We start from the raw sequence: 21614 nt of genomic DNA, 5'->3' as shown, positions 1-21614 counted from the left end.
AGCACACAGGAAGACAACGCATGAGGGAAGAGCACAAGAAATCACAAATGAAAAAGAGGCTTTCAAAGGCACGCGGCCAGTGGCGCAAGCTCTGATCTTTTGCCTTGCTGATGTGCACGCACGCGTGCAGCAGCACATGCATGCATGTACATCACGAGCACAGGTTGGGTTACAGCGTTCGAGGCGAGTGCGTCACTTGCCATCTTTTGGGATCCCCATGCCGCCTCTCTCACCCAGATGAGCACAGAACATAAAAACGGAAGCAAGCGCACCTTGGGAAGAGCACCGAAAGGGCACGAGAAAAGAAGAGCGAGGCCCGCGCCTCAGCAGCAGCGCGCCGTTCGTGAAGGGTGTTGGGGATAAAAAGAGAAGCGATGACGCCAGGACAACTGAGCGGCGGCAGTGCCTCGCAGATACGTAAACATAGAAAAACGCATCGGTGTACAGGCACGAGAAGGATCACGCCAGCTCCATCTCCATCTGGTGCTGAAGCGCCATAAGGAGCTTTTCCTTGAACATTTCCAGTGAGGTGTACTGCGGAATGGTGATCAGTGACCCGCACGCCTGAGCGCGGGGAAGGTAGTCGACGCTTTCGTTGTTCTCAGCCACTGTGATGGGTCGGATCAGTGGCAGTCGGCGCTGTCCAGAGGCGAAGCAGATCAGTGAGGCTCTCTGCTCCATCGAGAGCTGCTCAACGATTTGCCAGAAGTGCGCCTCGCGGCTCCCCGTCAGCTGCACGCGGATGTACCGTTGCAAATCCTGCAGCGTGAGGTTGCTCTCGCCGCACACCAAATGTTCTAGATCCCTCCATGACAAGCATCGCACAACGCGGCGCGAAAGGGTTTTCCAGAGGCCGCTGCGGATGGCGCTAAGCTGCTCATCCATCGAGTGCACGAGGCACCGCTCGGCAATGGTGCGCCGCTGCTGCGCGGCCACCTCGTCGTTGTCGTCGCTGTCCAGCCACTCGACGCTCTCCGCAAAGCCAGGGATCAGCTCGTCCGCGACGCCGCTCAGGAGGAAGTTGTCATCCCTCACGGTGGCCTCCACGACACTGTCAACGTGGGTGTAAAAGTCCTTGATCGTCAGCTCGTCGTCAACGAGGAACTTCCAGAAAAACGGCGAAAAGTCGATGTCGAGCGGTGTCTTGGCGCGCGCCGAGTGTCCCATGATCTTTCCAAAGAAGGTAAAGAGGTTCAGATCGTAGATGGAGTTCGCCTGACTGTCCGGCACGAGGGAAATGCGCTGCGAGTTGTTCACAAACACAAACAGTGGGTTACGGTGGAAGTCGGAGTTGGGGTAGCACTTGTCAGGGTGCTGCATCAGCTCAAATGCCAGGAAGGTCCACAGCTGCCGGTACGGACCGCCCATGTCAACCGGGGCGTGCCCAGAGCCGCTAATGTGCAGGTTCACCTTGAAAAGCGGGGACACCGCCCACTGCTCCTCTGTCAAGAACCCGATTTGTCGGTACAGCTGCGCGAGGATGGAGTGCCGCAGCGCACTCTCCGTGGTGCGCGGCAAAGTAGAGTAGAGATCCGTCACGCGCACAAAGATTGTCGGGACCGTGCTCACCGCCTCAAGCGGGGCCACGTTCACCAGCAGGCGCTGGCGAAAGGAACGGCGGACGAGCCCCTTCATCGACAGGAACGCCTGTGAAAGCGTCCCCGTGACAGTCTCCTCGTCGAGGTCAACGAAGTTATTCGCTGTGGCCATGCAGCTTTCTGTCACCGCGATCACCTGCGCAAACTTCTGCAGCGCGGACGGGGGGTACGACTGCAGCAGCGGGTAGGCGTGCACGAATAGCTTGTATGGGTCCTCGGGCAGTTGCGACAGAGAGGCGGTTTGGTTCTGCGCCGCCTGATCGTCGAGGTAGTCCTCCACGTCGGAGAGAAAGGACGCAAGGTGTAGGTAGAATGCATAGGGTTGACGGTCCATCAAGCTGCGCTGGTCGCGATTGTAGCTGTCCACGACCGGACGCGCAAAACGGCCGGAGAGGTCGGTGTAGCCGTCTGGTGCGTACTCAAACTCGTTTGCGCGCAGTCGCACCTTCATGCCGCTGCACGTGCCGATCGACGCGAAGGCGAAGAGCGGCGTATTGCTCGTGAAGCTAATGGGAATCGAGATGAAGTGTCCCACCACCCCGTTCAGAGACCACGCCGCCGTTCGCTCTTCCATGTTGAGCAGGCACCCCACAACGGCGCCGGGGATGCTCTCCGTGGGGATCTTGTACTCCTCCTTTCCATCGCGTGTGTTGATGTCGGTGCCATTGTACGCGAAACTGTTGCGGTCACTCCCGACGTGCTGCCCTGGCACCTCATTATGCACCGCCGTTCCCCATCCGATCGCGTAGGCGGACGTGATTCGATCCGGCAGCGTCACCTCGTAGTAGTAGTGCCCTTTTCCAGCCGTGCCGCACGTGCTTGTCACCTTGCCAACCTTTAGTTCTTGTCGGACGTAGTCGCCAAAGGTGCAGAGCGTGCCTACCGGAGGGCTCTCGGGATCGATCGCCAGGTGCAGCTCATCTACCACGCGCGGCAGCGCCACCTCGGCTGTCACAGACCGCCACAAATCGATGAGGCAGTGCAGGGGAGCTACCGGAATCTTGCGCATCTGCTCGTCCAGCGGACTGCCGAGCGCGAGCAGGAGGTCGATGCCTGCCGCCACGTCCTTTTTCATCTCTCTGTCCTCTGGCAGCGCCACCACCCACCGCTCCACATACGAAAACAGCGTAGAGAAGAGCTGTTGGTAGATGCTGGTGTGCTGCAGTCTCGTCTGCACAAAGGCGGTGATACTTCGAAGCACCTCGTGGCGGTGGTAGCGGCCGCAACGGTGAGCCGCCGTCACTACGCCATGCAGGCAGTCCCACAGCAAGTGCTCACGCACGTTGTGGATTGCCTCGGGGCGGAGCAGGAGGCTGTTGGTGGCGAGACGGGCCAGTGAGATGGCGTCCCACGGCTTCACGCTCGGGTCAGTGATGCGGATGTTCACCTCGCTCAGCATCACACTCAGCTGGTGGGTGCCAGCGTCCTTGCGCACGAGCGTATCTGCGAGTGGGTGGCTAGTGAAGAAGAAAATATGGTCGAGGAAGTCGGCGGGCCGGCGCTCAATCTGACTGCAGGTGACAAGGTAGAGGTGGCGCGCCAGCAGCACGACGAGGCGGTGGGTGCACTCCCGCATATTGCGATGCGGGGCCGGTGGAATGGAGGCATCGAGGCAGTCCGGCAGCGGCTCCACCATCCACTTCTCCGACACGGGCGAGAGCAGTGCAAATCTGCGGCACGAGTTGAGAGTGAAGGTGCCACCCTTGCCTTGGTGGCAATGGAACACGCCTTTCAGCCGCAGCCCCTCCGCGTCGAGAAACCCGACCATGCCAAAGTACATCTCCTGCCCCGGCGCCACCGGTCTGTCGTGCACAGGCTCGGCAGCGCGGTTGAGGAAGTCGACGAGATCCTGATAGTCACGCGTCGGCGTCAACGATCCTTCACCACTGCTGGTCACAAGCTGCTCCAGCTTGCACTCCAGGTCGGCGCTATAGAGGCGCATGAAGAGGCGCACGACTCGAGAGTACCTCTTGTGCTCGTACACAACAATCAACCTCGTCTCCTCGGTCGTGCCCTGCGCAATGTCAGCGCGGCCAATGCCGTGTGGTGAAAGCGACACCGTGAGCGACTTTGCAGTGCGTGCGAAGACCACCTCGCCCAGCCACTCGTCCTGCAGCGGCACACTCTCGGAGGCTTTGGCGGGGCTGCTGAGGCGCACTGTGTGCTCGTAGAGACTGCACGGAAGCCCGTTCCGCCGAGTGTACCAGGCCCGCCCACCACACTGCTTCAGCGGCACGCAGTTCCGGTATGACACCTTCGACACGAACTCGCTACGCGTGTTGCGCACCGTCAGTGACTCACCACGTCGGAACGTCACCTCGAAAACGTCATCACTGTCGACTGTGTGCACGAGGGTGCCGTTCTGGAAGCGCCGCTTCCGCTCGTCCGTGTTGAGGACTGGAACAAACGGGGCAATGTGCCGCTTCTCTAGAGCCCACCGCCGGCGGTTTGCTGTGGAGGCGACGGATGCCCGAATCTCGTCCAGGGAGTCGACTGGTGCGTCGTTCTCGATGTTGACTGTGGCTAAGCGCTTCGTCATGCTGAGCAGCCGCTCCTGGTGGAGCGAGACCAGGTGGGAAAGGGATTCGTTCTCGCATAGGCAGGAGAGGATGAGGAGAAGGCGCGACATGACGAAGCCTTCCTCCACCGTTGCGCCCTCGTCGCGGTCACGGCGGCAGAGAAACCACTCCTCGGATATGGCGCTGCTCTCGTTGATGAGGTAATGGTGCAGTGGCACCGACACTACCTCCTCTGTCTCCAGCACCTGGACCCGGATAAGGCGGTTGTCCCAGCTTTGCCGGCGGCACTGGACGAGACGGTGATCCATCAAGATGTACCCCAGGCTGCTCTTCTGAAACAGGCCGCGGCACGGCGTCAACGGCAGGCGACAGTTCTCGCGCGTCACAAACCAGACGCTGCCGTCGCGGCCCACCGTCTTCAGAATGTTTCCGGTGACTTCTTCCACCGTTGTCGTCAACGTGCACGCACGCTCCGGGAAGACAGAGACGGTGGTACCCTTCTTGCCCAACAACACAAAGCAGCCAATCGGCTGCACGGCGTTCTCGCTGTCTTTCAGCGCCACAGACTTCGTGCCAACGACGACCCAGTCGCGCGAGATGGTGATTCTGCCTGCTGCGGCGTCGTACTTGAGAGTGATGCGCGAGCCTCGCTTGAAGCCGTACGGGTCTCTGCTGCGGTTCTCCAGCGGCTGCCGCAGCGACGGGTCGCTGCAGTACGTCGCGATGGTAGGAATGTTCGCCAGACACTTGTCGCGCAGCTTGTCGCGCGTCGACTGGACAATCTCCTGCGCCGGGCCAAGCCCCACCAACACCGGCGCATCCGGCGAGAGAGGGCTTCCATCGACAGTGTCGATCACTACAGAGAACGGCTCAGAGCCGTCTTGGCTGACCAGACCCCAGGCACAAAGTGCGTTGTCCTCCACCGCCTCAGCGACACAGTTCATCTTCGCCTCGTGCATGCGGCAACCGCTGCTGCGCAAGTACATGACCGACGTGGCTGGTATCGTCACCTCCATGCCGCGCTCGACCGTGGCCGGAGTCGTGGTCGAGTAGGCGATCGGCGAGCCATGCATCATGGTAAAGCTGTGGTTCGAATGCACGCAAGTCAAGAAGCAGCTAGAGCACAGCGTGTAGTCAGCGCACTCGTTGCACTTGAACCAGCGGCCGGACACCCTCGCATCTCCGAGGTTCGAATTGCACCCATCACACGCCTTACGCTCGTCCGCGGTGCACAGAGCGTACGGAAGCTTCTGGCAGGGCAGGCGAATGGCCGGCGCGGTGCTGTTGGAAGGCAGGAAGACGGCCACCGCGTCCGTATTGAAAAGATTCACAAAAGGGTAGAGAGCGCCGTCGGCCGGAAGGTTGTCAAAGATGAGTCCGAGCGGTACTTCGTCCCCGTTCACAGGCGTGCGAAAGGCATGCATGACGCGCGCGGTGCGGTCAATATAAAGGCGAATGATGTCGCCGCTGACAATGATGCAGCGGGGCTCCGCGGCCACCGGAAACGTGGCGTCGGGGCGCAGGTGGCGCAGTCGCCACGGTGAGTCATCCATGTCATGCAGTGCCCACACCTCGCCGGTGTGTGCATTCAGGTCCTTGTGCTTCCAGTGAAAGCTCGGCGTGCATACACCGAAGTAGTACCCACCGCCGAGGATCTGGCCTTGATTCCCGCGAATCAGCTGACATCGGATGCTGACCTTCGCCCCCGTGGGAATGGCCGGCTCTGCAATCGCGATGAACGGCGTAGAGACCCCTTTTGCCCCAGTCGGCACTGTGGCGAGACGTCCGCAGTAATGCGAGGGCAACACAAAACCTGGGTTGGAGAGCGCCGCCGAGAAGGTGTAGTCGTGCGGGATCGGTGGCGCGTGCATGGCGGTGATGGAGGGCAGACGACGCAGCACCGTGATGAAGCTGCCCACGCGCAGCCCGTGAAAAAGGAAGTCCCAGTGATCCTTCTCCTCGAGCACGATCTTGCAGCGCTCATCTTGCTCAGTGCAGCAGAGAGCCTCCACCGTGATGCGCGGCACCACCATGCGCTCTGCTGCGGCGATGAGGTGGTCGATGCAGCGCGACAGCCCCGTCAGGCGCGAGGTCGGCAAAATAATGTCAAAGGTACACACCGTCCGCGGCTTGGCCGGTGTGCGCATGTTGTAGAGATGCTCGTAGTTCGCCTTGTCGCCGAGCGTGAACTTGCAGCGCAAATCGTTCAGCCGCGACACCGTCACCGTCACTTCCTCGCCCACCGAGCTACGTAGTTGCAGCAGACGCGGGTCCGGCACGCTTTTGAAGATCAGCAGCGTCACCTTAGGGAACCGCTGGAAACTAAGCTCCTCGCACAGACGCTGCGCGACAAGGCACTGGAAAGGGTCGAGTGTGAGCATAGAGCGCAGCACATCGGCCGAAGCCGCGCCGAGCAGCATTGGCCCGGTGATTGGGGCTGTCATGGTACCGGCGCTAATCGCGGCGGCGGCGTCGTCATTGTAAAGCTGCACAAACGGCACCAGATCAATGTCCTCTGGAATGTTGCTGAACAGCGTCTTCAGGAACTCGCCCTCGCGGTAGAAGTCGATGCACCGCTTGTCGCGATCTACCACAACTCGAATGACGTCGGCGTTGCCGAAGGTGCGCTGGAAGTTGTTGAGCTTGACGGTGGGGTTCGTGGCATGCGGCAGCTGCGGCGAGGTGTCCTGGATGGCCCACACAATAGGAGGGTTCACGGCCTTCCAGCTCTGCGAGTTGCTCGTCGGCGTCAGCGGGCTCAGCCCCGCCACGGACACTCCGATAAAGTAACCGCCTTTCAGCGAGTGCCCCTTCGACATGTTACGCCTCACCACCTTGACAGAGAAGGACACCATTCCTGTGCGGGGCAGCACGTTGCCCAGCACAATGCTGCGCTGCGCATCCTGCAGCATGTGCGCGTTCTGCACGTTCACGATCGCCATCGCACTTGCGTCGCACTCGCACCACATCGGTACGAACGGGATTACGTCCTCGCTATCGGTGGCGCAGTTAGCGTTCTCAAACAGGGTAGACACCAAATTCCCCGCCGCCTTGCCGTCGGGGACCTCTTTGACGTGCACAATGACGTCCGGCAGTAATCCAATCGTCGCGATCTGGACAGAATGCAGGGGTAGCAGCATAAGAATAGAGACGGCGTCGAACACCATGTTACTGATGTGCTCGCTCAGCAGAATACCGTGCGTGGCGATGTGTCGAATGGTGGAAATGAGCACCATGATGGAGTATTCGGCGACGGTCAGCGCTACAGCCTGCTGCACGCGCGTCGTCGAGTTGCTATTCGAGGAGCCGCCAATGCCAATATTCATGAGTGATGAAGTGACGCTGTTCACATGGCGACATACCACATCACACACCTGCGTCAGCGCGCCACGGGCGCTGTGGCTCTTCGACTCCTGCACAGCGCACACACGAGCCGTGAGGTAGTGCAGCACCATCTCCGCCGTCGAGGTGATGCGGTACCAAGTCGGGCCTTTCTCGATTGTCAGCGCCGGGTGCAGCTGGCGGTAGTCATACGCGAAAGGAACGATTCCGAAGTTCACTACGACGCGCACCATGCTTCGATCATCGAAGGAGATGACGGGGTACAGCAGCGCGCTGTCCGCGTTGGCGTTCGTGGGCACGTTGACGCGCCCCGCAAAGGATAGAAAGCGGCCGTTGAGCGTGTAGAATAGAAGACGTGAAGTGGCCACGATACCGCAACCGACGGTGTCACCCTCTGTGAAAGGCGGCAGCTGCGCCTGCTCGCCCCAGTGAACGTCCCCAAGACTACTGTACGAGAGAAACAGGTCCTCGCCGCGGACGGCGAGCTCCGTGCGCGGCAGCTGCACACCCACGTCAAACTTGTTGATGGGAGAGTTAATCTTTACCTCGTAGTAGTAAACCCGCGGGACCCCCTCTTTCCAGTTAAGCTGCCACCCCTCGTCAGCGCGCACCAGCACGGCGGCGCCAGAGCCCTTCTCCATCACGACGCCGAACTGCGACCGAGCCGTTTGAATGGTCGGAATGACAACAGAAAAGTCGTTCGGAAAGACGCGGCTGAGGGAGGTAAAATCAGCCGCGCCAAGGAGCTCCGTCCGCACTGCCTGCTCCTGATCCGCCGTCACGTCCTCAGCAGGACGAGATGCCTCGTGCCGCAGGCGCCACGGCGATGTCAGCGCTGCCAGCGCCGTGGGCGAGCCCATCTGGCTCTCCAAGAACTTCAGAATGTCGTTATCCGTCTCGAAGCTCCGCTTGAACTCTTCGCAGTCTGCCTCATCCCATGGGAGACACAAAATGGCGTGGAACAGCATGAGCGCGCGCCCTTGGAAGGCCTTCTGTGTCAAGGCAGCCCGGTACCCAACCGTGCTCGAGGAGCTCTTGAGTACCGCAAAGAAGCTGTGCAGTGCGCCGTGAAAGGCACGACGGACAGCCGTCTCCGCATCGACCCCGGCGCCGCACAACACTTCCGTGAAGTGCTGGCAGTTGTCAGTGCACGTGAAGGCATACAGCACGCGCAGCGCTCTCGTGAGAAAGTCCTCTGTGAGGTTGGCCGGGTCGATCTGCAGCAGACGCGACAGCAACCGGAGCCCCTTTTCGATGTTCTGCGCCGCGCGTGCGCGGCTGATCAAGTCCTCTTGAATCATTAATGGGGTAATCCCCTTCGCCAGCAACACGCGCACCTGCTCTAGCGAGTCGTTCTGCGAGGACAGCTTCACGACGCTGCGGCGCGAGCTCGTCGATCCCCGCCGCTCTGACAGTGACCTCGAGCCGTTCAGGGAGTTCTCGAGCCGAACTGAGGTGCGGCGGCCACACATTGGTGTCGCGCCGTCGCCTTCGAAGAAAACGCACTCCATCATCCAGCGCGCTAGCGATGTGAGGAAGACGATCGTTTGCGTCTTCGTGGTGCCCTGCAGCTTCGTGCTCCACTCCCCGCTGAACCATCGCAGCTTCAGTTCGTCCTCTGCTTGTCCGCGGGTCAGCCCGCAGTGCAGAAGAATGGACAGCAGCGCTCGGATGGCGGGCCGCATCGATGGCAAAATGGAACCTCGCATCGCCTTACTCACCTCATCGACAAACTCCTTTCCCTCGTCCCTGTCCTCCAGAACACGCAGCGGAAAGTCGAAGATGTTTTCGTGTGGCACACCATGTGTATGGACGTTGTGGGCGGTCAGTACACTCGTGGTAAGTCCGTAGCGAAACAGCGGGGCAATGACGATCTCGGAGGACGTCGGTGGCTTCTGCATCAGCTCCGCTGCGGCGGCCAGCAGCACTCGCAAGATTGCCTCTCGCATCACGGAGGCCAGGGAGACGTCAAGCAAAAATTCGTACTGCGCGATGGCCGTAAAGCTGTTTTCTCCTCTACCGTGAATGTGGAGCACGCCGCCGTCCAGCTTCTTGAAGGAGCTCGACTCGTCCATCACCGTGTTGTCAGGTTTGCCGTTCTGCGCGTCCGACTGCACCACAAACACTGGTGGGCTGCTGGCCTCCTTGATGAGAGACACGCTTCGTGCGGTGGAAAAGTCGAGGCACAGACGCCAGATGCCATTGTCTTCCTTGTTTGGCACGTACATGTCGTACGCCTCGCGGGTAGAAAAGCCGACCACCTGCTCTGGACTCGTCTGAACCGCCCGCAGACGGTCACACAGCTCCAGCAGATGCTCCTGTGTTACAGCAGAGACGGCTGCCGGGCACACGTTCGCCACAGTCACCAAGAGCGGCAGCACACCGGTGAGAAGGGCTGAGTTCGGCTGCTCGTCGACCCGCGCAGGGATGAAGAGAGACTTGCAGCGAAACATGTAGTCGACAAACAGCTCTAGAAGCTGACTGGCGTACGCCTGCGATTTGCCCGCGGCGTGCGTGTGCAGAGTGGTCATGACGGCAAGCACAAAGGACGTCATGAGGTGCGTCGCCGACTTCGGCTCACCAGGATCGCTGACGGCCTCCCGTTCACACTGGTGCAAGAGATTCCTCGCGGCCGACACGATGTATTCTGGGCGGTGCTGTACAATGTGGCGAATGACAGTGTGGACACGCTCTCGCGAAAAGTAGCTCCACTGTAAGCTAGCTTGCTCGCCGGAGTCCATGTGCAGAAGCATCTCTGCCTGGTCTTCGACAGTGAGAGACCACGCGGTCGCTACACGGTAGAGCTTGAGCGTCACCTCCAAGAATGCTTTTTCCGTGAAAAGCTCCATGATAGTGCTGCACGACGCCTTCAGCGATGCGGCAATGTCGGAAATGCGAGTGTCATTGAGCGTAGCAAGACGGCGGAAGTGTACCAGTGTCAGCGACATGAACGCTAGCACCTTCAGGGGCGGCGTGGACGACTTTACGAGCCGCAGTGCCTGCGCCAGCGAGCTAAGGGTGCAGAAGGACAGCGGCGAGTTCTCCGGAAGGACGCGCTCCAGTTCGTAGCTCTCCGTGTAGATGCGGCGGTAGATCTCCTGCAACAGCCATGGCGCTGAGCCGACGCACGGGCACGCCTCGCTTGGGTTGCACAACGCTAGCTCCTTCTCCATTCGGCGGCGGGTGAAGAGGCGAACAGAGCTGAAGGTGGAAAAGCGCTGCTGATAGACAAGTAGCTCAGACTCGTCGCCAAGTATGGCGTACGCGTTCTCGCTGCACGAGCGTGGGCACTGATACACACGCACTATGCGGTTGCTCTCGCGGTCCACCTCAGCCACAAGATCGTCGGAGCCTTTCTCCGCCGGTGGCAGCATCACAAAAAGACGGTACGCGCTCTTCAGCACCCGGCCGGACAGGAGAGCCCTGTCGTCCAGCGGCACCGCAGAGAGGTTCGTCGTGGCGACCGGCACCACCACGGAAGAGTCCCACGTGAATGACTTGGTATTCAGAGACAAGCATTGGCGCCCCACCGTCTCCTTCAGCCACATTCCTGTTCCTTCGTCCATGGGGAGCACAAATAGCGGCGACACGGAGCTGTCGACGAGTCTTTCCTGGAAGAACCTGCGCACCGTTGCCGGGCCGTTCAAGCCGCTCCACAGCGCCATGGACCCGAAGTGGCCGGTGCAGCGCAGGCACTCGACCATTTTGATCTTCATTGTCTGCGACTGCGTGTAGTGCGGCCCACTCAGCTCGACAATGGAGAAGTTGACGCTGACGGCCCACACGCCTCTGCACCAATGCGCGTGTAGGAAGTACCACTGGCTTGTGGAGGGCAGCACACCGCGGCACACACTGGAGCCCTGTCGCAGCCTCAGCAAGTTGCCGCTCACCTCCACAGAGAGGGACTCCCCAGTGTCAGGAACGATGTGAATAAGCGTGCCAGCGCAGTCGTTGTAGACGTGCGCGCAGAGGGAGAAGCAGTCAACGGAGTCGGGGAAGGGGCGGCTGAAGGAGGCCGTGTAAGCCTTGGCGTTCGCTTCTAGCATGTGCAGCGACGCAGCGGAGCCGGATGGCAGCAGCGGCGACGGCGTCGTCTCCAGCACGCCTTTGTGGTAGTCTGTCACCAGCGACACGCAATCCGTCGTGCGATCCTCCTTCGTTGCAAGGTCCGTCGTAAGAACGGCGTGGCGCAGCCCACTCGCATCGGTGCAGATGAGGTGCGTGGAGTCTTCGGAGAACGTTGCATTCCAGCAGCCGCTCACCACCTCTGGCAGCTCCCGCTCAGCGTGTAAGGAGCCGGTCGAGAGGTTTAGCATCATTACCTTTTGCGAGCCGACCGTGGCAAGGTACTGTTGGTTGGGGCTCACACAAAACCTCTGCACCCCTGTTCCCTCGCCCAGCACCATCTTCATCTTGATGGGCTCGTCTTGAAAGCAGTCGATCGGGGAGGTGATGGGGCAGATGTCCGCTGCATGAAGTGAGAAGGATTGCACAATCTCGCGCGCGTGCGGGACCGCCACCGGGACGATGCTGGCTGAGGTGATAGTGAGGTGCTCCAGAATGTCGGCGTAGCGCAGCACCTCGTCCAGCTGGTGGCGGCGGCCAACTAGTAGACCGGCAATGGAGCACCTCTCCATCACCTGCGCCGACGGCGGCGTCGCCTCCCTGACGGAGATGTCGAGCTGAGTGAGTAGCTCTTTCACAACCGACGGCGCCAGCGCACGGGAAAGGTTTGCATCGGATAAGAGACGCTGATACAGAAGCTGGAGTGAGCGCACGTGCGCCTGCATACCATTCAGCAGGCTCACCGACATCATCAGCGCGTCGGATTGCAGCTGCGAGCCGAAAGTGGAGGAGTTGACAAAGAGATCGCCTATCGAGTTATCCGCAGTGTGCAGGGCCGGCGAGTTGCGCGCCTCGTCATTTCGCAGGACGGTACTCTGATTGGACTCCTCTGTCGTCATCTTGAGGGCGTCTTGAGCGTCGAGAATTACCTGCTCGTAGATGAGAAATGGTGGCGGGGTCGGAGTGACACTATTATAGGCGTTGGCTAGGCTGCGCACGTGCCGCGCAACCGTCTGGGGATCAATCGGTGCGTCACCATCGAAGTCTGGCGGGGAGGTTGGCAGAGTAAAGTTCTGCTTTGAATCTTGCTGGTGCTTTTTGCGATACATACGATACCCCGTGGCATACAACTGGGAGAGGGGCACGGTGTCAAGCTCCATGGCGCCTTTGCTTTCGCCGCCCGGGTCCTGTATACACATGGTGCCTTTCTGGTACGGCGCGCACTCTACGTACTGTGCCTCGTAGGTCGTTGACCGAGCAGGCACGGTGTCGCCGGCGCTCGTCGCTGTCGCCGTGTCGCCCAGCAGGGTTATCTGAAGCGGGGGCGTGCTCCGCAGCCCCGGCAAGGGGCCGATCCAATTGTCGATCCCTGCAAAGCTCATCGTGCGGACGAGACGGAAACCGCACCGCAGCCAACAACGGCCGCGACACACGGGGCAACGCGGTGATTCCAGTGGTGCCCAGATGCGTATCCGTGCCGTGACAAAGAAGGCTTGCCAGCTGCACGCAGAGGAAGGCCAAAAAGGTGAGAGAGCGCGTGGGCGACACAAGAGAAAAAAACGCCACTAACGTGAAACAGATGGGCGGGGGGTGGCAACGAGCACTTCCGCAGGCACCTGTATGCGTTAGTAGGTGCACGCGTCGCTCTACACAAGCGGATCGACGACGATGGATTGTCTCACCCGGCCCCGGCCTATTTGATCGTATGTGGAGATAGAAAGAAAAAGGATAGAGATGAAGCGACGGTTGGCGGACAAGACGAACGGCACCACGAAGCCGCAGCAAGCGGTGGCGTACGACGAGAACGAGAGGAAGGCGAGATTGTGTCTGTCACACTGGCCAAACCAAGCGAGATGTCTTCCTTTCTGCCGGCAGTGCGGCCTGAGGGGAGGGGATGGCTGGAAATAAAATGAGAAAAACTAGTGCGGAGAATGGCCTCGAAAGCGGGGCATGATAGGAGATTCAATCACTCAAACTGCACGAATATATATATATATATATATATATTTAAAGAGCGTCGTTCGGCGACTGATCCCGTCTCCCCTACGCTGCCTTTGCGTTCCAGTGTGGATATGTATGTGTGTATGTGTGTGACTGTGTGCGCGTGCGCTTCGGAATACGAAGACGTGAACAAGCGATCTAGGAGTACTCGACAACACGGTGGTGGCTCTCTTTTCTTGGCGGCTGTCGACGCGTCCTCAGCTGCGAAATTGGCGGATGGCGGAGAAAACGGGAGGTGGTAGAGAGGGAGCTGCAAGGGATTCGAGAAGAGCGCAAAGCAGGTCCAAAAAGGCTGTCCGATCGTCGCTGCCCTCCTCCCTCTCGCAGAGCACACAGCGCGCAGTTTTGGGTCGAGGAGGGGCGGGGGGGGGGGCTTCCGGTGTACAAAAATCAGCTTTCTCTACACCTGTCTTCTTCGTGCCACCGTGCAGATGAGTGCGGAGGTCGCAGAGAAAGCTCGAGACAGGGCGAAGGTGTTGCGGGTAGGCGTCGCAGAGAGAGAGGGCGCGCGCCGCACACACGGGCACAGAGCCAACAGCAGCAGCAGCAGCAGCGCCAGCAGAGACAAGACTACGAAAAGGAAGCATGTCCATGCAAGATTCAAAAACAGAAACAAAAGGATTTCAGAATATGAAGCGCATCAAGTCAAAGAAACGAGCCGCACACACAGAAGCGGCTTCGCCCTTCAGCAGAGCGGGCGGAAAGAAGAGAGCGAGAGCCAACGACGGTGCCGGTTCACAGGGTCCACAGGGCCTGCGTAGATCAGCGAGGGCAGGGAGATGTGTAGAGGTGTTTATGGATGAGTAGGGCTACGTTTGACTGTGCGCCTCTGCGTCTCTGTGCTCCGTAGAAGGAGCGGAATGAGGTGACAGCGCGAGACAGGGAAGAGCAAGGATGGGTGCAGACACGCCACAAGCGCCCCCCAAAGAGAGAGCGATGGGGGCGATCGAGGCAGAGGAGGCGATGAGAGAAAGAAAGAGCCGAAAGAGAGCGAGAGCGGACGCTGCATACACAAATGCACACGGACACCAAATGACGCTTCCCTCGCAACGCTTTGCTGGATCTTCTTTTCGTCCCTACTTGCTTTTGTGGCCCCGGCGGCGACGTCGATTCTCCTCACTTCTTCGCCTGCGGTGGACGCGTCGATGTACGTGCTGTGTCTAGGTGCGCAGAACTGCGTCTCCAGCCAACTGCTTGCCTTCCCCCGACGGCACGCCGTCGGGGGAAGGACGTATTGAGGAGAAGAACGAAGGAGGGAGAGATGCTTTGCGTGTGCGCACTTGCTTGGAGAGACAGGAGGTGAAACGAAGCTGAAGGGACTTGTGAGAGGGGAGAGGAGGGCGGCCGCACAGATACACAGACGCGCACGCTGTGGCAGGGGGGCACAGGTAAGAAATGAGAGACGGGCATCACACAGGCCTGCGAATCGCGCGCGCACACCGAAAAAGACAGACGCATACCGCAGCGGAGGAGACCGAGGGGGAGAGGGGAAGATTGCTGCGCACTGCGGCAGAAACAGGCAGGAAACCACAAGAAAGCAGTAGCATCAAGTCGACCCACGCCCCCTTCACCACCGAAGTGCACGACGGAATGGTGTGAGGTACAGATGTCCATCGATGGCGCAGACCATCTTTGCCGTGGTGCAAAGTCTTCCTCGAGAATGAGCTCAGCACGCACACACGCATACCGATGGTCGCGTGCTTCGTGGCACCATGTGCGTCCACTTGTACATCCGTGGCTGTGTTTCATAGAGTTTTTTTTATGCTCGCACCTGCTGTCGTACAAGTGTCCAGAAAAAAAAACTCACCCAAGGGAAAACAGAGAGAGAGGGATCGCGTGATTTTCGAGTGCGCACAATGGAGAGAAATGCGTAGACAACGTGTCCGCTGCCCGGTCCCTCTCTCTCCTACCCCTCTCCTAGTGAGCGCTGGCCCCCCCATGTCCGAACAAGAAACTCACAAATACTGTAGAAAAGCAAAATGCGCGACTGCTACTCGGGAAAGAGGAGCGAGCGAGCGGAAGAGAGGAGGCACCCCGAAGAGTTCATACAGCGCGAACCAAGAGCAAAACATGGTGGGCGGGGCAAGGCGTTTCACTGCTCTCTCTCCCTCTTCGTGGCACGGCAAGTGGCCGGTCACATGAAGCACACAGTACACCAGAGGCGGCGAGACAGCCGTCCACAACGTGCAAGAACGGAAGACAAGCCGGATTAAATACAAGAGACCAAAAAGGGCAAAAGAAAAAAAAAAAACAGAAAAAAAAAAACGAAAAAAGGGAAACAGAGGGCAGAAGAAATGAGAAAGGTGTGCACACCCCACCGGCCGCACGGAATGCGAGAAGGGGAGCATAGAGAGAGAGAGCGAGCGAGCCATGGCCACACAGAGCACGCAACGAGATAAGCAAGAAAGAGCACAAGTGGCGAAGAGGCAAAAATGGGCCCCGCGAGCGACTGCCGGGCTGACTCAGTTGGACACGCAGGCAAATCATCGCGCCGATTGCGAGGGCATTCGTTACGAGTGAACTGCCCAGGAGATGGGGCAATGTAAGTACGTGCGCTGGCGACCCTTGTATGACAACAAAGGAAGCCGGCCCGTATTCTTCCTTCTTCTGTCCTAGCTAGTACCTTCCTCCACCGTCTCTCCACTGGCGCTCTACCCCTCACCCCTCGGCTGCTTACTTGCCCGCTTTTACATGCGGTTCTTTCCTTCTGCGCCGCTGTTTGCGTGTGCCTACTGATAGGCGTGAGTGTGCGTCAGTGCAGCATTGTATCGTGCGTACATTCCGCATCATGTATCCTGCGGTTCCAACATGACACGTCATAAAATAAGTGCGCGCACACGCACGCGCTCATACGCGGTGAGGGAGAGAGAAAGGCATACAGTACAAGAAACACCACACACACGTAGCCGCTCTTCCTTTGCCTCCTCCACAAGAAAGCGGACTTCAAGAGCAGACAACGACGCTCAGCTGGGAGGCACAGCACCCATCGGCTTTGACGTGTTGCGTTGCTCCCTGCAAAAACAGTACAAGTATGTTCCACGAGTACCGTCTGTTCCTTCTTCTTCCTCCTGCAACTAGCCTTCTTTCACATCCTCAACGGCCTGGCCTGCTCAGGAGGGGAGGCGGGAGGGGGGTCGATTCTACGTTCTGTCGATGTTTGCGCAGGCGCGTAGAGGAGCTGGGATGCGTGTCGGCCCGCGTATTTGTGCGCGAGTCGTTTCATGCGCGAGCGTGGCGCTTCAGATACCACAGATACGATGCGTGCAAACGCGTCTGCTCACACGGTGCAAGCTGGAGGGAATGGCATCGTCGCCGTGGCCGCTTTACGCAGACGGGGAGGCCGGAGGTCCCTTGCCGTGGCGCTTGAACGGCGAAGATCAGGTACCACTCTCACACGCTCTAGAGCTGTTAACCGATGGCGGCTCCTCTCTGTCCCTCTTGTTCTCGATTGCAGGACGTCTGAAGAGCCCGTAGATCCACTTGGCAACGTACACCACGACGTATACCACGAGCCAGCAGGTTACTCAGACCATTTTCTGTTTGCAGTTGTCGTTTCTTGTAAACGAACAATACGGCAGTAGCGCCTGTAGAGGCTGTGAGGCGCCAGCAGCACAGCCATCGAGGATGGCAGAAACGAAATAAGCAGACCGAGGGGCAAGAGAGAGATGGACTATGGGAAAGAAAGCAATACAGAGTTCGCAGCACTCGAGACAACAGCGCCGAGGTCGGTGATCGATGACGAAGAGGGGAGGGAGCGAGGCGAGAGTCACACACTCGCGCGTGCACTTCCTCACCGGCACCGAAAACGCCTAAGCAGGCTGTTCGGTGTAGAGGGTGTTCGGGCACCTTAACCGTTGCCGACTCGCGCTCCTTCTTCCTTCATTTTTTTTTTCGTTGTTGATGCAAGTTGCACATGTGCGGAGCTACGTGATGAGCGCCCCGGAAGCGAGTAGGCATGCCCATCGTCAGTGCAAGTGTGCCTCCGCTGCACCCCCCCCCTCCGAAGCCTGCTTGAGTGCACTTTGGAATTGCCGGCGGGTGGGCGCGTGCCTCGAATAGAGTGTGAAAGGGGCCCTGCGTGAAGAAAACACAAGAGAGAAGGAAAGACAAAAAAAAGGGTGCCTCACCCCCCTCCATCTTAGCCAGTGTAAGCAGGCACGTGTGCAGAACACGTGGCGCTAGAGCTCGTGGTACACAAATCCATCATCGACACCAACGAGGTCGCGTAGCGCCGTAACACGAGCCGCGGAGTCAGCGCCGCTCCGCCACTCACTTTTGATGGCGGCATAGGTACGAATCGGTCGAGCCTCCACCACGTCGTCAGCGCTCTCCGTCTCGTTAGCGGCGTTGTCGTCGGCGTCCCTCACGGCGGTGCGGCGGCGCTTGCGGCACTCCTGCTGGAATTCAATTTCCCAGCTGGAGACCACCTTTGAAAGGAGCTCGAGCTGATATGAGAGCGACTCGGTGCGACAGTCGCCAGCGTCGGCACCACGCCCGGAGCGCTCGCCGGATCGCGGCTGCAACACACTTGAATGGTGCAGCGTCTCGTATAAAGACTCCTGCTTGATGCTCACCACGTCGCCAATCCGATGCTTCTTTACCTGCTGCTTCACACCTCCTAAAGCGGTGTCGACCGATGATGTGAAAGGGTTGTACTCCATGACGCGGCACGTATACCCTTGGTCAACGAGAAAGGCGGTGCGGTGAGCCGCGTAGTTCATTTCGACGGTGTCTATGCTGATAATGGAGTAGAACCATGCATCCACCGTCCTCCCGTTCGCGGCGCGCTCCTTTGGCCGCAGGATGCGGCCTAGTCGCTGGGCTTCCTGACGGCGGCTGCCGCCGTGGCTGGACACCTGAATCACGACATTTGCGTTGGGCAGATTCACGCTTACGTCGCCAACGCGCGAGACGCAGATCACGTTGATCTTCGAAGTGCTCTGGAAGTCGGAGAAGATCATCAGCCGCTCCTTGTGCTGCGTAGTGCCGCATATCACCGGTGCGTTAAGCAGTTCCCCATACTCCTTCAGAAGCGTGATGTGGTCGCAGCAGAGAAGGATTTTGGCGCCGGCGTCGAGGTGTTGCCGCACAAGCTCCCGCACGCACATCATTTTGTTCGGGTTCGCCGCAGCCAGCATCACCAGCACCGGCGCCGTCCTCGCCCGTGCCGTTTTGCTGCTGCGGTGCATGTACTCGAGCCCAAACTCCTTCGTCATTGGCGTGCGCACCTCGACGCAGTGAACCTTGGCGAGGTACCCCTGTGACGCGAGGGTCTCCATAGATATGTCGTACAGCTTCGGCCCGACGAGGTGGAAGAGGTCGAGGATCTTGTGATCTTCGCGCACGTAGGTGGCGGTGAGGCCGATGACGCCCTTGGCGTCCACGAAGCCGAGGCTCCCGCGAAAGCTCTCCGCTGGCATCACGTGTACCTCATCCAGAATCAACAAGCCATACGGAGCGAAGAGCTTCTCTTTAGGGTTCTCTTTCCGCTTGCGGAGACCCCGCTCCGTGAACAGGCCGTCCTCGCTGGACGTTGTTGTCGCTTGCTGGCGCATCTTGGCCTTGTGTGCTGTGACCAGCATGCTGTAGGTTGTCAGCACAACGTCCGTTTCCTCGGTGATGGGATCCTTCTGCTTGCCTGTCAGGCACGCGATGCGGGCAGCGCCGTTTTTGATTTGGTGGGAACGACCGCTGTGGGCGTTAGCTGCATCGCCGTCGTCCGTCGGCGGTGGTGCTTCCAATGTGGCATAGTCGAGAATTTGGCTCTTCCACTGCTCAACACTGACACTGCCGGCGCACACGACCAGCGTCGGCTTCTTCACCTTGCACATGAGCATGATGCCCAGCAGCGTCTTTCCAGCACCGCAGGGGAGGAGGAGGCATCCGCTGTTGAGGGTACCGTCGTGGATGGCGGCATCGACCGCCTCGATCTGATATCGGCGCGGCTTTGTATGCGTGCGCAGCGAGATGTGCGCCGTGCGAACCGATGTGTCGTTCTCGAAGTCGTACTGCTGCTGAATGGGGAGGCCGAGCGCCACGCATTGGGCGGCCACCACCTTTGACATCGCCCTGCTCTGCAGCAGGAACGAAGGGTAAGGCGCTGGGCTCTCCTCCCAGGAGCTCTTCTCGTAAAATATGCGAAGCGGCGTTACGGCTACCGACGCGATCACGGCGTCGCGTAGCAGCATCTGGGCCGTCTCCTCATTCTTGCATTGCACGAGGGTCCTTTCCGCATCGATAATGATGCGGGCAAGGTTGTAGCGCATCATGCAGGATTCGATGAACTGGCGCACAAGCTGCCGTCTTTCACTGCTCTCTGCAAGCCCGTAAGCGTAGGTCTCCAAGAAGGCGGTCGCCTCAGCAGCGTCGATCCCGTTTGACACGGCGGCGCCGAGTGAGAACGGCGTCAGGCGGTACTCGTGCATCAGTGAAGGGCGCGAGATGGCCTCCGCTAGCGTCGTCAAGCGAGGGCGGATAGTCACGTAGCTTCTGCGGAAGGACTCCGCGATGATGGTGATGTAGCCGTCCGATTCTATCCTGCTCTCAACGAAGAGGCACTCTTCGCCGGCGCGAGCATCTCCGCTGAGTGAGTGCGCCATGACGGACTCCCGAAGCAGAAGTAGCAACCGCAGATGTGATGGCCCCAGCAGAGTGCAGAACAGCTGCAGTGTTACAAAGAGGAATGGCCGGTCCCCAGCCCCACCCCCTGCCAAGAAACTTGCGTGAGTCGATGTATGTGTTCGTGTGCGAAGGCGTGGAGGTGGTGAAGAGTCTGCTCAAACGTAGCTCACATACACGCATGCAGAGAGAGAGAGCCTTAGCAGGAAGGCGGGACAGCTCCGAAACGGCTGAAGAATTCTCAAGGACAGAGAGAGCCGTAAATGTGGTGCGCAGCAAGCGGCCCACTGCCGTGATGACTAGAATCAGTCGTCAAGGGCGCCTACGCGCTGTGCTGCGTGTGTGCGTGTGTGTGCGTATCACGCAAACGGAGGGAGGGAAGAGGCGCAGCGGCTTTTATCGTTTCTCGAATTCCGGTATCGGCACGCTCAAGCAGCAAGATGCGCTCACGCATCTGCCACGAACGCTGTGGCCGCTCACGCCGCGTGCGGAGGGATGAGGGCCCGTGCGAGAGAAAAAGACGAGGAGGGAAACGAAAGAGACGACACGCATTCGTTGACGACAGCATCGCTCTTCTTCGTACGACGAACGCCTCCATGCACACCGAAGCCCAGGAGCAAGGATAACGAAGCACTGAACGACCCCAGTCTCCCTCCCGCCCACACGCACTCGACGCGCAAGTGGGTGTGCACGAAGACGAAAAGCGGATGTTTTGTTGTACCATTATGTACGCTGCGTTGCAGCCTCGTGTGCCAGGTTCGAAGCTCTCGCCTTTCCCACGCCACGGGGGCGTGGCGAACCGACAAGTGAAAGAGGGCCGACGTGCCTGGAGGGACTTGGGGGGAGGGGGCGAGTAAGGGCCATCACCTTCACCGCTGACCCGTCGTCCTGCCCGGCCGACTACCACGTTGCTGTTTGACAGCCTTTTTCTCTGCATCTTCAGAGATCACGAGTATACAGGTGCTCCGTGGAAGCCCCGTCGCGGAGTTCACAAGCGGGGCGCCGTGTGTCTGCTGCAGCCTCTGCTGCGCGTTCCGTCGTCCCCTGCAACGCGCACGCCCGCAGCACAAAGTGTGCAGCAGCAAGCGAGGGAGGAAGGCAGAGAGGCGGCAAGGGCGAAGACGCGGTGCCACAGTAACATTGCCGCAGCAGTGGTAACAGGAGCTGCATACCACAAGAGAGCGAGAGCGACGCCGCGAAGAAGAATCATGATGGTGCGCTCCAACACCGGCAGACACGAGGGACAGAAAGCGAGGCAGGGGGCGCGCCGTGACACCGTGACAGGAAGCCCGTCCCGTCTCCACCGGTGCGAGGAGTGCGGCTCCGCCGCCCAGCCGAGAGATAGCTTGAACACTCTCGCGTCTGCAAGTACACACGCATATACGTCAGATCTCGCAACGTGCAGACACACGTGCGCGCTTACACAGGTGCACGAGTCCACAGGCCTTTCCAAAGGCACGCGAAGAGGTGC

General features: G+C 59.6%; 2 protein-coding genes across 2 annotated transcripts; both read right to left on the bottom strand.

The window, feature by feature from the left end:
- Positions 1-459: 459 nt before the first annotated feature.
- LDBPK_324080 (hypothetical protein, conserved) lies at positions 460-12723 on the bottom strand (the record flags this gene model as incomplete). The annotated part of the gene is made up of 1 exon (XM_003863770.1): positions 460-12723. The coding sequence occupies one exon, from the start codon at positions 12721-12723 to the stop codon at positions 460-462; it is 12264 nt and encodes a 4087-aa protein (XP_003863818.1).
- Positions 12724-17703: 4980 nt separating this feature from the next.
- LDBPK_324070 (helicase, putative) lies at positions 17704-20124 on the bottom strand (the record flags this gene model as incomplete). The annotated part of the gene is made up of 1 exon (XM_003863769.1): positions 17704-20124. The coding sequence occupies one exon, from the start codon at positions 20122-20124 to the stop codon at positions 17704-17706; it is 2421 nt and encodes an 806-aa protein (XP_003863817.1).
- Positions 20125-21614: the final 1490 nt, after the last annotated feature.

Source organism: Leishmania donovani, chromosome 32, assembly GCF_000227135.1.
Source record: "Leishmania donovani BPK282A1 complete genome, chromosome 32".
Taxonomy (NCBI): Eukaryota; Euglenozoa; class Kinetoplastea; order Trypanosomatida; family Trypanosomatidae; genus Leishmania; species Leishmania donovani.
Note: the sequence above shows the minus strand (reverse complement) of the source record. Positions and strands in the feature narration are given on the sequence as shown.